This window comes from Arvicola amphibius, chromosome 4 (assembly GCF_903992535.2).
Source record: "Arvicola amphibius chromosome 4, mArvAmp1.2, whole genome shotgun sequence".
Lineage (NCBI taxonomy): Eukaryota > Metazoa > Chordata > Mammalia > Rodentia > Cricetidae > Arvicola > Arvicola amphibius.
Window position 1 is genome coordinate 70,818,911 of NC_052050.1, and position 16,631 is coordinate 70,835,541.

General features: G+C 40.4%; 1 protein-coding gene across 5 annotated transcripts in view; it reads right to left on the reverse strand.

The window, feature by feature from the left end:
- Rnf130 (ring finger protein 130) overlaps nt 1-16,631 on the reverse strand; it is a 100,765-nt gene that overhangs the window by 46,355 nt on the left and 37,779 nt on the right. For all 5 annotated transcript variants that reach the window (XM_038326526.2, XM_038326528.2, XM_038326527.2 and 2 more), the window contains exon 3: nt 4,492-4,742. In XM_038326526.2, the coding sequence (XP_038182454.1) occupies nt 4,492-4,742 (251 nt within the window). The remainder of the gene's footprint in view (nt 1-4,491; nt 4,743-16,631) is intronic.

Sequence of the window (16,631 nt, forward strand, 5' to 3'; positions counted from 1 at the left end):
AGAACCAGACATTACTGTTTGGTGTAAAATAACTCCCACTCAATGTTTCAAAGGTCTAAGCTGGGCTCGTGAGTTAGTGGATAAAGGTGCTTGTTGTACAAGCCTGACAATATGAGTTCAATCCCTAGAACTCATGGTAGAGGAGAGAACCAACTCCTGACAGTTGTCCTCTGACCTCCACATGCACGTAGTAGGGTGTGCTGTGTGTGTACGTACACACAGTAAATAGGTCTAAATCTACCTTGTTATTATTAGCCACACAATATTTAAGTATTTTGGCAGTTTTTCAGGAAGACACACTACAGACTTAGCAATAAACTCAAACGTGAACTAGTATGGTTTTCATACTACATGTAAAATAATCTACAGTAAAACTTACTAGCCCATGTTGGAAGTGTGGTCTCCTGAGTAGCATGTTACATAGTAAGTACAGCATCAAGACAGAATTTTGTGAGGAAAATCTCAGTTTTCCTTTCAACTCAGCTTTTTTTTTTCTTGCTAATAGTTCAGGCTTCTTTTTTCCCCCAGTCTTTTCGTCTTCTTTTTTTTAATAGCCTAAGGATCCAACCAATTGAGCTGCTGCCACCTTCACATTAAACTTTAATAAGCTAAGCTTTTTAAGCCACATAAAAATTTCATCAAGCATTTCTCAACCTTAGGGAAAATGGAAGGAGGAAAAAAGGTCAGAACATCACTTTCCACTCAAGTATCGTCTGGAGAGGGACGCTATGAAGGGAACCGCAACAAATGCTAAGAAACAAGCGCCCTTTGTGGCCTGTGCCAGATGGTGAATTTTTTACTCCTTCATTACATACAGGCCCCACCGAGGGTGCTAATTAATGCACGATCATCAGACACCAGGCTCCTAGGACAACCACGAGCATCTCAAAGCCCTCTGGATAAGCCCCATTCAGCTCTCACATTATCATCGGCTTCCTGATTAAAATGTTTTCAGAAGAACTCCTGATTATCTTACCTTTTGGTGTTCCATATGGCATTTAATGATATTTATAATTCATAAGGTATTTAATAATAATAAACTCAAATCTTCAATTTTTTTTTAAAGCTAGCATATACTACCATTCCAAGGAAAGAGGAAGGGCTGCCAAGGGCCTTGGCCTTAAATGGACACTGGGTGCTGAGCTCTCTGGGCTCCCTTACTACCCAGCCCCACCGATTCCCAACAATGTGCTGCAGAAGTCTTCAGCCCAGAATGGCCTAAGTCAAGAAAAGCCTGTTTGTCCTAACCAAAATATCTTGAAAAGAGGAGACTTATGTCAGAAAACCTCCAGAGCATTGTCTGCTCTATTTTAGTCCCCCCAACATGGCCCTTCTTGCACTCAGTGGGAAGGTGATCTCCCAGACCTAGCTGCTCAAAGAAGCAAGTGCGCTGACCTCACACCTCTAGCACACGCCACAAACGGCAGAACACACATGTTCTTCTGCATACATTAAGCACCATGATTAACCACACCTAGGGTCATAACCAATCTAAGAATTAGAAAAGAACTGAAAACAGTATTTCTCTGATCATAACGCAAGCAAATAGGTATCATTCACAGGAGATTCCCCAAACAACCGGAAATGAAGCACTTCTTAATACACAGGTTGAAGAAGAAGGCTGGGTGTGCTGGTGCATGGCCGCCATCCCAGCACTCGGGGCCAGAGGCAGGAGAATACAGAACTGAATGTAAGCACATGTCAGAACCTGTGAGGCAGAGATGTAGCTTTAGCACTTCCTTAGAAGTGCTGACAGAAATTTATAGCACAAGATACTTACATTAGAAAAAAAAAACGCTTCAGACAAATGAACTGTAGACTTGACTCTAAAATGTAATAAATACTTTAAACATTTAGAGGAAAGGAGGAAATCTTTGTGAGACAAAGATCTTTTTACAATTGATACCAAAAGTACAATTTCAAGCGAAAATTCACAAATTAAACCTTATCAAAATTAGAAAACCCCCAACCATTTGTTTTCCAAGACTGTTAAAGTAGCTGAATAGACAAACTGCTGATGAGGAAGAAAGCACCTGCAAAGCACATGCCTGTCAGCAATAGCATATCTACAATACAGAGAGTTTAAAATCTCAACAGCAAGGATCTGGAGATGGCTCAGTGGTTAAGAGCACTGGCTGCTCTTGTAGAAAACTTCAGTTTGTGTAGCAGGATTCTGCTACACATACTGGCTTTGGGGGGGGCCTAGCCTGTTTGGATGCTCACCTTCCTGGACCTGGACGGATGGGGGAGGAACTTGGACTTCCCACAGAGCAGGGAACCCTTACTGCTCTTTGGACAGGATGGGGAGTGGAGGGGGGACGGGGAGGTAAATGGGAGGCGGGGAGGAGGCGGAAATTTTTAAAAATCTAACTAACTAACTAAATAAATAAATAAATAAAAAGAAAACTTCAGTTTGATTCCTAGCACCCATGTGGTTCACAACTGCCTGTAACACCAGTCCCAGAGAATCTGACACCCTCTCTGGTCTCCTTGGGCATTGTATCCATGTAGTTCACAGACATGCATCTGAGCAAACATATAAAACACAAATAAATAAAATATCAAAAAAACACTACCCCTCAAAAGTAAAAGACAATTCAGGGAAAAAATGGGCAGGAGATTTAAGCGGCCATTTCACTGAAGCACTTGAAAAAATGATCAGGGTGGGGTGATGGCTGCCAGCACAGTGTCGGCTATGTAAACATGAGGACCTGCATCTGCATTTCAGCATCCAAAGCCTGGGTGCAGTGGGACACATCTGTAACCCCAGCACACTCAATTCTGACCTCTGGCTTCAACACATATGCACAATATGCTTACACAGAACACACATACATGCATGCAAGATGTTCAGTTATGACCACTGGAGAAATGCACATTATAATAGCAAAAGAAACGTACACCAAATACTGTTAAGACATGGAGGAACTGAACTAGTCATACACTACTGGCAGGAATGTAAAATAATGAAGCCACTTTGGAAAGGACATTTTTTTTTTAAATATTAAACTAACCACCAGGCAGTATTGGCACACATCTTTAATCCCTGAACTAAGAAGGCAGAGGCAGGCGGATCTCTGTGAATTGGAGGCCAGCCTGGTCTACAGAGTGAGTTTCAGAACAGCCAGGGCTACCAACAAAAGAAAAACCAACAAGAAAAAAAAATAAACATTTACTTACATTGTGTTCCAAACTTCTTTTTATTGCAAGGAAATAAAAACTCATGGACAGATAAAAACCTGTACATGAATATTCATAGCTATTTTATAACACCCCCAAACTGAAAATAATTCAGGTATCCTTCAATGAGTGAATGGCTAAGTAAATTATAGTACATCCACACCATAGAGTACTACTTACCAATAAAAAAAGAGCTACTGATGAATACAGTTTGTAAGGACTTCCTGGAACTATGCTGAGTAAAGATGAAGAAACCCAGCTCTCCAGGTAAAGTCTATACATCATTTTTTTTTTTTCAAGATAGGGTTTCTTTGTATAGCTCTGGCTGTCCTGGAACTAGTTCTCTGTAGACTAGGTAGGCCTTGAACTTACTGAAATCCACCTGCCTCTGTCTCCCAAATGCAACTTCCAAGTGCACACACCACTACCACTTGGCTATACAACATTCTTGAAATGACAACACCAGAGATGGGGAACAGGTTAGTGGTGGTGAAGGGTTAGGGGAAGGAGGAGTCTCTGGCTATGAGACAGCTGATGACCTTTTCTTTATGGCTTGACTGTGGCTGAGTTCATGCATCTGCATGTGATGGAGTTGAACAGAAGCACACACATGCACATGCATGAACACAAACCAAACAGGACAGCCCTGCAGACATTAGTGGAGTCGGTAACAGCAGTGCACCTGTGCTGTGACATTCCTACAGTTAGGCAAGATGCCATGACTGGGGAAGTGGGTCTCTACTGCTTCTGACAGATCAGAGCAGGGCTGCCATTACCCTAAAGCTGAAAAAGAGCTGGTGATGCTGACAAAATGCAGACAGCCTGGATGGAACCGTGAAACACTGACAAGTACAAAACACCCGACCTGTGCTCTTCTGAGATGCCAGCATCCGGAAACAGAGTAAAAAGACAGCACAATCAAACGTAACCTACATTCTTACCTAAGCAACCTGGGATTTTCTTTGCTATCAAGGACACATCTGAGCAGTGCTGGAGAATTTGAGAGAGCCTATAGGTTAAGAAATGTATCTAAAAAAGTTTGTTTTCTGACTTTGATAACTATACTGTGTTTATGTAAAACATTTTTATTCTTCTTCTTCTTCTTTTTTTTTTTTAAAAACTGAAATGGAGTTTAGCTCAGACTGGCCTGAAACTCACTGTGTGGCCCAGCTGGCCTCAAACTCCTGAGTGCAGGGATTACAGGTGTGTACCACCACCCTGACATATTTTTGTTATTGATTTTGTTTTAAATACATTATATAAAGAAGCATCCTCACGGATTATGGCTATTTAGAGTACTGGTTAGCTCACCTGGTTCCTGTCGCGAGCATTTGTGTACCTGATCTTCTGAATGAAGTAGAATATGAGCCACGCTGAAGAAATAATCATCAAAACAATAAAGGATATTGACACGAAGACTAGAGAGCCACGGCTGAAGTTCTTTGGCGGCATTCGAGTTCCAACAGCTATTGTCATTTGTACAGAGATGTTTTTCTCCAGATAACTCAAAATATCTTTACCCCTCAATTCTGTTATCATGACAGCAATAATATCTCCCGTGCCTGTAATGTAAAACAAACACATAGACTCAAGTGACAGCTGAAATTCATAGACATCAAATTAATATACATATATGTTCCCTGGAGAATTAATGCAACTTCTGCTAAAGAGAAAGGTTTGCAGATTCTACTGTTCAGCTGACATGAGGCTGCAGGTGTGCATACTCACAGGAGTGGGAACAAAAGCAGTACTCCAGAAGAGCAGGTGAGGCATAAACACTGCAGTCTTACTAATGCATGACCTGCCTTACAGCTGCACTGAGAAACATGAAGCCAGCCATCTGTGACTTAATCAGGATGGGTTACAGTATAAAAGATCTTGAGAAAAATGCCGTCACTTATGGCATAGATAGGTGGTTCTCACTAGTCATTCTAATATGCATTGCTGAGCAAAAACTGTGTGCAGAACAGGGACACATGCTTGGCTACAGTGACTCACAGCACCAAATGACATCTTTTACGGGTAACATTTGAAACTAACCTTGGTTTTCTGTCTAGAGCTAACTGGAATCAAGCTCCTTCCATAGCCTGTTTGGATCTCAAACTCAAGATTTTCACTACACAATTTGGAGACAGCATCTCATGTTGCCCAGGCTGGCCTCAAACTTGAATATTCTGTCTCAGTCTCCCATCACGTCTAACCATGTGCAGTGCACTCAAGTCCTCTAGGCAGGTCCAAGTTTCAAATTTCTGGACTAGTACCAGAATGGAACCCAAAGCTTCAGCTTCTAATAGCTGTTCAGAGGTCTGCCCACAGGCACAAATTATGTAAATTAATTACAAGGATGGTTCATTTGTTTTTCTAAGCCCTATTCTTATATGGTTCCAGGGGGCAGAAATAAGTCAAAGCAAGCAACCACTCCCCAGGATAGCACAGGCCACTATCCCTTTTGTCCTCTAGTAAGGAATAGTTTTCTACTTTATTGAAGGAGGCAGGGGAAGCTTCTCTACCACATGCAACTGTCAGCAGCTGTCCTTTCTTAAGGGAAAGTTAAGTGTCACAACATGCAACTCCCCCCGCCACCCCAAGACAAAAAACAGGGTTTCTCTGTATAATAGCCTGGCTGTCCTGGAACTCTGTAGACCAGGTTGGCCTCAAAACTCACAGAGATCCACCTTCCTCTGCCTCCAGAGTGCTGGGATTAAAAGTGTGCACCACCACTACCTGACCACAGCATGCAACTTTTATAATATATCTTTTCCAAAGAACCCAGAAAAAGACCGGAGCTAGGCTTCCCATTTATTTTGGGAAAAAAGAAAATTATAACCACTTACATGAATACGAAGAAAGGTTATATATCTAAAAATAAAATACCTCCTAAAAACAAGCAGAATACATCAAAATTTGACCTTTTGAAGGCTTCTTTGACAAATATTAAAGACATTTATTTGGTTTTATATGCTTTGTTATGTTTAGCAGTCAAGATAATATGTAACAGAAACTCAATAACAAAAGTTTTAAGAAAAATACAATGGAATATATATTTGTGTAGTATTGTATTTAAAACTGTTTTAGTCATTTTATCAGAGCAGTAGTTTATCAGTTTTTTTTACTTAAAAACTATAAACAAAAACAAAGCTGCAAAATTAAAGTTAGCATTATTAATACCTGCCGCTGGTCAATAAGCTAAAGAAAAAAAATCATAAAATAATGCTAAACCAGTTTAAATTTCCATCTAAAAACCTTTGTGCTTTTACAATGTTGATCAACAGGCATAATCTGTGGTGTAGAATACCAGGTATGGCTATAAAGTAACTGAGACGGATCCCACAAACGACATATGACAATCAGTCTCATTGCTTTATAATCACACCAAGTACAATTGGTTTTAGAAATCAGTTCTGAGGTTCCCTCTTGAAGACTCAAGCTGGAAAAGTAGTGGGGAGAGCTGCACAGGTAGCCAAAGGAACCAGTCCAGTAATTTCATTTAAGCGAACACTAAATGGACGAGTCAACTATTCTCAACAGAAGAGCTGTTTGGGAAAGAAACATTTAATTAGTTCAACACCAGTCAATATTCACCAAGCACATACCACGATCAAGGTTTTCTTTCATGTCTTTTAATTTTTATTTTTCTTTCACTTCTTAAGCGATAAAATTACCTGATGTTAACTAACATGAAAAGTGCACCAACCCTCAGGAGGGCAAGAGTCACTGAATCTTGGGATAGCCTTATTATCCTAGCACAAGGAAGAGACTGGGGAGGGCTGGCAAAGGAGACTGAAAAAGATCAAATGAAAAGTCCCAGCCGCACCCTCAGATACTAGTGAAGGCAGTGATCTGCTACAGATGCTAATACAGTACACTGCAGACCCCTTCTCTCCAACACTTGCAGCTGAGCTGGGCTCAAAGAATCTAAGAGGGCTCAGACACTTAAACATTTGGGGATGGAGGCTAAAGAGATGACTCAATGGTTAAGAGCACTGATTGTTCTCGCAGAGGATAGGGTTTGGTGCCCAGCACCCACATGGCAGCTCATAACCACTGAAATTCCAATTCTAAGGGGAACTGACACTCTTCTGGCCTTCAAGAGCTCTTGCATACAAGGTGCACACAGACTCATGCAGGTACACACACATATACAAAAAAGGGTAAGTAAACCTTAAACACAAAACAAAAAAAGATCTTGGGAGTATTGATCCAGATTCAGAAGGGATGATGACAGAGAAATTTTAACACTCAGGATTAAATCAGAATTAGAATACCAGTGGTTGGTAGGAAAGAAGGATTCATTAACTAGAAAGACAAAAGCAGTTAAGCAGACATAAAACATTTGTTACGTCCATCACTATGCCTATGTTCTGCAACACCAAGACAAAGCTTTGGAATTCCGTGCATTTTAACAATCAGGTACCTATGTGTTACTTTTCTTACTGTGATAAAACACCATGACCAAGGCAATTTACAGAAGGAAGGGCTTACTTGGTTTATAGACCAGAGGGAAAGAGTCCGCCATAACAGGGAAACATGGTAGCAAACAGTAAGTATGACAGCAGGAACTGGATGCTAAGAGCTCAACCTTCTTTTTAAAAAATTGTTAATTTAATTTCAAGTATGTGTTTATGTCTGTGGGTTTGTTTGTAAGTTGCAGTTGCCTGAAGAGGCCAGAAAAGGTCATCAGATCCCCTGGAGCTGGAGTCACAAGCAGTTGTGAGAGACCTGATGTGGGTGCTGGGAACCTAACTCAGGTCTCTCCAAGAGTAGAATGTGCTCTGAGCTTCTGAGTCATCTCTCCAGCCTCATATCTTGACCTGCAAGCAGTAAGCTGAGAGAGCAACAGTAAAGTTGGGAGTCTTTAAACTCTCAAAGCTGGCCTCCACAAATACCTCCTCCAACAAAGCCACACCTCCAAAATATCCCTAAATAGCACCACCGGCCAGAGGCCAAGTGCTTAAATATATGTGCCTATGGAGGACTTTCTAAGTCAAACCTCCACAGATCGTATTAATTTCTTATAGGTGACAATGAAATGAGACTATTATGATCCTTACTTTTAGTTACTTAAAGAAACTTTCTTCATTTTACTTTTTTAATTACTTAATTTTATATTTATGTATATGTTTGTATATTTGTGTCATGTGTATGCTGGTTCCTGTGGAGCCAAGAAGACTGTATTGGATTCCCTGGTGTTAGAGTTACAGGTGTTTCTGTGCTGCCCGATATAGGTTCTGGGAATTGAACTCCGGTCCTCTGGGAGAGCAGCAAGCACTCTTAACTACTAGGCCATCTCTCCAGCCCTCCAATTTATTCTTTTAGTATGTTAGTGTGGCTATTTGAATTAGCATTTCTTTTCTTCCCCTTTTTATTCTGAGAATTTTTCTTTTTTCTTCACATTTTATTATTTTTATTCTATATGTATTGTATTTTGCTTGTATGTATGTCTGTGTGAGGGTGGCTAGAACTAGAGTTACAGACAGTTGTGAGCTGCCATGTGGGTGCTAGTCTTCTGGAAGATCAGCCAGTATTCTTAACTGCTGAGCCATCTCCCCAGCCCCCGTACTATAAGAAACAGTTTCAACACTATGGGAACATTTATGTATCCTTTGTTTAGGTTTGCAAACAGGAAACACTTTAGCCTTTCTACATCTATTTCTTTTGGCTGGACAAATTGAGAGTAGATTACAACCAACAAGACATTTTAATCTTTAATAATTCAGCAATATCTGCTAAAACAAGGTTATTTCAGATGCTCACAATTAACTAATTCTACTAAAATTACTTCTGATAAAATAATATAGTGTCTAATATACTTTATATTCAAATATTCTGATTCAGTCTAATAATTCAAACAAAGGCTGTGTATACCATACCTGGGTATCTTGTCTCATTATAGTTTCCTTTGGTCTTAGTTTCTTAATTATTTTAGTTCACTGTTCATTAAACTGACTTAAAAATATATAGATTTTATTTATTCATTGTATTTGTGTGTGTGAATGTGCCATGATGCATCTGGGGTGAGAGGAAAACTTGTAGGAGTTAGTTCTCTCCTTCTACTAAGTGGATCCCAAGGGACAAAACTTAGGTTGCTAGGCTTGGTGGGAAGTGTTTTTGGGTCTCGCCAGTCCTATTTTTCTTTTTCAAGACAATGCCTTCCTTATGTAGTCCAAGGCGGTCTCAAAACCTGCTACAGCTGAAGACCACCTCATGGCCATGATACTCCCGCCGAGGTTGTGAAACTCCTGTTTCCACCTCTAGCAATGGGACTACAGGTGTGAATCACCAAGCTGCCTGGTACTGTCTTTCTGAAGAGTCTAAGGCAGATATTTTGAAAATGCCTTTCTATTTGGGCTCATTTGATCAGTTCCTGATGGATGTCCTTTTATTGTTGGTATGAGAGTTATGAGGTAATTCCTCCTTCCTTTCCTCCCTCCCTCTCCAGGGAATCACCTCAGGAAGCAAATAGTGGTTTTACTTTTATTACTGATGGCAAACTTTATGGCTTGAATAACTAGTAACTGCCAGATTTTATTATAAATAAATGTATTTCTATTAATTAACAATCTGTAGAGTGATACTTTCTGATTCTGTGAATAGCCAGAACCTCAAAAAGCTTTTACTCAATCTACTGATGAAATAATTACTATAATGACATCTACCAAACTGTTATTTTCTAATCTCCAGAAGTGATTCTGTCCTCAGAGCCTTTTACAATATTTTCTATTCATTTTCCCTACTCCCATGTAAACACAGAAGGAAGTTGAGAATGGGGTTGTACACTTGTAGTCATAGCTCCTCAGGAGGCCGAGGCAAGAGGCTAGCAAGTTCAAGGGAAACTTGGTTGACTTAATAAGACATTGTCTTAAAATAAAATAAAAAAGGAGGGTTAAGGTGTGGCTTAGCTGGTGGAGTGCTTGCCTAGCATACACAAAGCCCAGGGTTTGATTCCTAGTACCATACAAAAATCAGGCATGATGGTTCATGTTTGTAACCCCAGTACTCAGGAGATAGAAGGGTCAGAAGCTCAAGGTCATTCTTAGCTACACCTGTTATGAGGCCAGCCTGGATACACAAGACTGTCTCCATAAGCAGTAATAAAGTAGTTAAAAAGAAGCTGGGTGTAAAGGGAGACTGCTCTTTTGTTCTCAGCTGCCCAGACCCGAATAATCACACAAAAACTACATTAATTTCAACACTGTTTGACATATAGCTCAGGCATATTTCTAGCTAGCTCTTACATCTTAAATTAACCCATTTCTATTAACCTATGTATCACCATGAGGCTGTGGTTACTGGTAAGGTTCCAGCACTCTTCTCCTTCAGCAGCTACATGGCATCTCCCTGATTCTGCCTTCTTTCTCTCTGCATTCAGTTTAGTTTTCCTGCCCAGCTCTATTCTGCCCTGCCATAGGCTAAAGCAGCTTCTTTATTAACCAATGGTAATAAAACAGTCACAGCATAATCAGCTGGTGGCACATGTTTATAATCTCTGCATGGAGAAACTGAGGTAGGAGGATTACACTGAGTTCCAGGATAGCCTGAACTACAGAGAAAAGTCCTTTTGCAAAAACATCAATAAATAATTGGTAAGTAAATTTAAAGGTGCTGGGGACACAGCTCAGCTGCAGAGGAAAGTGCAGCATGTGTAATACGCTAGTTCAATTCCCAGGACCACAAAAGCTACTACCACCAATGGCCATAGAGTTACTGAGCCTTCTGTCTTTCTGAAAAATAGAGCACCTGACTACCAGATATTCTATATTCCAATGAGAAAAAAGGATAAATGGAAACATATAATACTTCCATAATTATGCCTACAATAAAAATCAACTTTGAGGTGCCAAATTAGAAACATCGAACTACCCTCCTTTGGACTCTGGTATAAGAAGTTCTAAGATTCAAATCTGAGCAAGTTGTATAACTCTTTAGAACATAGTTTCTCTTTTCTATAGTTACTGACTGCAAATTTCATGACAGGTGGTAACAAATGCTATAGCTAATGAGTTATCGGTTGCTATTCATAGAAAGTAAAAGGGGGAACTCAAAATCCTACTACAGAATGTAGGACTCCATTCCCTTTTCAACTGTTCTCTACTCACTCAGGAGGCACTCAGCTACCTGCAGACTAACACTACTCTCCTGCTACAGCCTTACTTGCTTTCTAGAAAATACCATCTCTGTGTAAGATCCCATTTAAAACAGGCCAACAGTTGAATCTGTTAAGTCCAAGTCACCATGCAAAGCTCTAAGGAGTTTCAAACTCAGACAATTTCAGGAAACTTCCCCTTACAGAAGCTCACTCTCATAGTAAGTTCCTTCAGTAACACCATTATAACTGGGTAGTTACTGGTAACTACTAGAATTAGTCTTATAGAACCCAGTGACCTTTCCCATGTTAATCAGAACACCACAAGCTAAATGAAAGAGATTTAAAAATCACCTCAAAGTTCTAGAATAGCTACTGAAATGACAGGTATAACTCTATACATACAGCACACTGTTCATCTGTCAAGAGACAGTCAAAACCCATCTTGCTTCCCCTATATTAGTCTAGTCTGTTCACAGATGGTTCTACTGGCTTAAGTCTTTAACAGTGTATGTAGTTTTTTTCTTTTTTTCATGTTTGGCAGTCATCTTAGTTACTCTTCTATTGCTCTATCAAAACATCATGACCAAACTGACTTAGAAAAGAAAGCTTTTAAAACTGGGCTCATGGCTTCAGAGGGTTAGAGCTCATGACGGCAGAGCAAACGTGTGATGGCAGGAACAGCTGAGAGTCCACATCTTGGTCCATGCATAGGAGACAGAGAACACACTGGGAATGTGCAAGTGTTTTAAACCTCAAAGCCCTCTCCCAATGAGACACCTCCTCCAAGAAGGCCACAATCCTAATTCTTCCCAAATAGTATGAACCCATGAGTGCACATTCTCATTCAAACCATCACAGCAAGGGTGTAGTTCTTTGGCAGAGCACTTGCTCAGTAAGCCTGAGACAGTAGATTTTCTCCAGCATTAGAGGAGAGCATAAGTGGTAATTTTGATAAATTCAAGGGATGGTTGTTTCAATTATATATTTCTTGCTGAGATATGTTACTAGTCTCTCTCTCTCTCTCTCTCTCTCTCTCTCTCTCTCTCTCTCTCTCTCTCTCTCTCTCTCTCTCTCTCTCTCTCTCTGGTTTTTTCGAGATAGGGTTTCTCTGTAACTTTTGGAGCCTGTCATAGAACTAGCTCTTGTAGACCAGGTTGACCTCGAACTCAAAGGCGTGTGCCACCACCACCTGGCCTTGTTATTAGTTTCTTAAAACACAGGATTTGTCCTGTCATTCTTCTGTTCAAATGTCTTTGCTGTTCCCTCCCTATAAAATTGAAGTCCAAATTCCTCAGCCTAATACTCAAGGAATCTGGGGAACCAAATGGTTCAGTGTATCTGGTGAGCCATATTTGGGTGGTCTTTGCCCTGATGAAATTGCTGGTCAAAGCAACTGATTGTGGGGCTGGAGAGATGTATCAGCTTTTAACAGGACCCAGGTTTGGTTCCCAGTACACACACTGTGGCTCACAGATGTCTAACTCCAGTTCCAGGAAACCTAACCCTTTTATGGCCTCCGAGGACACCAAGAACACATGTAGTGCACATACATACATAAATGTATACATACAATTTTAAAGAAAACTTAAAAGTGACTAGTAGTGGTTTGTTTAAGGAGAATAGCATAGAGGAGTCAGGAGAAAAACTAGGAAAAGATGGAGAATGTGCTTAAAAAACTAGAAATTCCAAGAGAACAAAATGAAAGGAGAGGGAAGAATAGGCAGAGGCAGTGATCAGAAAGCAGGATACTGAGTTTGAGACTTGAGATCGACAGATCAGTGATGTGGGAAGAACCAGGAGAACAGCTATGGGATCAGATTGCTGAAGAAATGAATGGTTGAAGGACTAGAAGAAATTTAGATTAAGATGTTCACCTGATGTTGCTCAGGATTATATCAGAACTATGAGTGGATAAGTAGCTGAGAGTCAAGATGTGTGATGTAAGGGACAAGCAGTATACTATGGCAAAGAGGGACCGTGGGTATCATGACACTGGAAAATACAGTTTTGTCATCGAAGTACACAGGCATGAAAGCAGCTGCAGTGGAGTTATGACAACATCAGCACCATCCACCCAAACCCACAAAATCTCACAGCACCAACTGAAAACTGGAGGGGAGTCAAATGTGGCTGCTACCAAGTAAGGCCATGGTCATTGATGATTGACTATGATACTGGACTAGGTTATCTTCCAAAAGCCCATGCTCCTTTACCCTTCTGAAAAGAAATTCTTCAATCTCACACAAGTAAAGCTAAGAGACAATATACAGTGCTGGCTAGCTTTATATCAACAAGTGTCCAGCCCATTTGGTTGATGGTCCTGGGTTCTATAAGAAAGGAGGTTGAACAAATCAAGAGGAGCCAGCCAATAAGCAGCTCCCCTCCAAGGCCTCTGCATCAGCTCCTGCCTCCAGGTTCTTGCCTGTTTGAGTTCCTGTCCTGCCTTCCTTCAATGATGAACAGTGTTGTGGAAGTGGGAGCAAAATAAGAATATTCCTCTCCAAGTTGTTTTTGGTCATGGTGCTTCATCACAGCAATAGTAACCTTGTCTAAGACAAGTACTTAAATGCCAACTTTTCTTCTCACACTACCTCTTGACTTTGTCAGCTCACTTAGTAATCTTGGTCTGGGTCTTTTTGTGTCATAAAAACCAAGAGATGGTAGGAACAAAGATCCATATACATCTTAGTTTCTGGCCGAAAGATTTTGGAGTGGTTACATTCAATAGATTATAGGAAGCCTACAAATATCAGCCTTTTCAAGGCAACCAGTTTTAACCACAGGTAGTTGAAGTATAAAGAAAATCTTCTTTGCCCAAATAAAGACTTCCAAATGCCCATCCATAACTAAATATCTCCATAGCTCTTGGCTCTGTCCTTAGACAAAGCAGACAGAGTAAATTACATCTCATCCAACTGCTACGGTACAACACTTCACATAGTGAAGGGAAGACCATGTCAATAGATCCAATTTCAAACTGTGTTCCAGAATCAAAGAAAATCTACTTTCCACACAATAGTTTTTCAACTATTCAAAAACTTCTTCCCTGGAGCCCCACTTCTGGCTTTCTCTCCCTATAGGAACCCCCCAAATTGCCGCCCGAGTTCCAGGCCAGCAAGGGCTATGTAAGTTACAGACCCTGTCTTAAAACAAAGCAAAACAATAATGTGGTGGTATATCCACCACATTGTCCACCCCTTCATCTGGTCCTGTCTCTGACTACTGTGACTGCTGCTGCAGTCACATGCTGACTTGTATGTCTCAGACCCATCCACAGGAGTGGTACAGCTGGATCAGATAGGAGTCCTAGTTTTGGATTTTGAGGACCTTCCATGCTGATTCCACAGTGGTTAGAACAATTTGCTTCCCCAATGGTTACTCAAAGGTTCCCTGCCACCCTACCTCCCCCAGAAGCCTCACCAGCCTTGTTATTTGTTAAGTTTCGGATGGGGGTGATAAGGAATCGCAATGTAATTTTCATTTATGTATTTTCCAACTCGCTAATTTAAAAAAATTCTTAACTTTCAGAAAAGTTGGAAGTATCAGCCAGGTAGTGGTGGCACACGCCTTTAATCCCAGTACTCTGGAGGCAGAGGCAGGAGTGAGGCCAGCCTGGTCTACAGAGCAAGTTCCAGGACAGCCTGGGCTGTTACGCAGAGAAACCTTGTCTTGAAAACAAAACAAACAAAAAACCAAGCTCCCCCCGCCCCCCCAAATAAAAGTACCTATTTATTTAAACCCTAGAACCTTTGAAGGTGAGCTGCTGGCCTGACATCTTACTTCATTATCCCAGATATATAGTATACATTCCCTCTACCACCATGCACACACACACGCATGCACACATGTGAGAGGGGAGGGGAAACAGAAGTGGGGAAGAAAGAGAGAAGGAAACAACCCCTTCAAATTAACATTGATTCTGAATGGATACAAATGGATTCCATATCATCTCATTTCAGAATTATTTTCATGTCTCTCCAATATCCCCAATAATATCCCTTTATAGCAGTGTAGATCAGAGTTGTTCAAAGCACTTACCCATCAGGGTTTTTTTTTTTTAATTTATTTATTATGTACACAGTATTCAGCCTCCATGTATGCCTGCAGCCAGATTTCAGATGGTTGTGAGCCACCATGTGGTTGCTGGGAATTGAACTCAGGACCTCCGGAAGAGCAAACAGTGCTCTTAACCTCTGAGACATCTCTCCAGCCCCCCCCCCCCAATCAGGGTTTTTAAAGATACTGTTATTTTCAAACAGTCACTCAGTCTTTCTTTGATGTTGATGACCTTGAGGGTGTTTCCTCACAGCTAGGTCCAGATCACGCATGGTGTGTGCTTTTCACTACCAGATGGTGTAGTTTTGATCCATCCATTACCAATGTTTACCCTGATCATCTGTGAAAGCGATGTTCTCCAGACATTTGCACCATGAAGCTACCCTTTCCCCTTGTGTCATCAGTAAATATTCTGTGAGGAAGCACTTTGAGACCAGGTAAATACTCCATTTGTCATGAAATTTCCATTTTTTTTTACCTTTTATATGAGTATGTAGTCATAGATTAAAATAAGTTACTAACATTGTTCATTTCAACATTCAAATTCCAAGCCTGCTCATTAGGAGAGACTGTTTATAGTTTTTCTGAGTCTTTTCCAGACAGCAGTATTTTAAGTTTCTTGCTAAAATCAAATGCTAAAAAATGAATATAATGCTTCTAATATCAAGAGCAGGGTAAGGCTACCGCCTCCTCATTTGGAAAATGTTCACAAGGACACAACCAGGTGTTTTCTTAGTAACCTGGCACACATTGGCCAATAATGAAATTAAAGGTCCCAGGATTTCTTCACTCGAACTCGTTCTTAAGCCATATTCTCCACAAACTTTTGTTATTGATTTTTAATAAGTCAATCTGCATGTCAACTTAATAAATACCTTATTATTTGTTATCTGTGTTCCAAGAGTCTATGTCTGTAGTATTGTGTCCTTTTCAAGTGAGACACTTACAGTTATGTTTTGTTACAACTTTCTTATAAAATACTTTTAAAATAATTGGTTAAGCACACAGTCAGGCGTTCCAAGTAGGGATGATTTAAGATGGAGGAGAGTGGCTTACATGTTAACTTTTACACCAACCACCAGAACTCTATTTATTTCTTAGTGTTTTCTAATCTGTAACCTGTGAAATGGATTTCTATTTTGTGTGTAGATGTAGGGGTGTACATGCATGTGTTTATGAGGATATATGCATGTGTGCATATATGTGTGGAGACCAAAAGTTGATACTGGTTGTCTTTTGCTATCGCTCTTTACTTTTTAAAAACTTCTTTACATTTTACTTTATTATAATTTGGGGGCATCCATGTCAC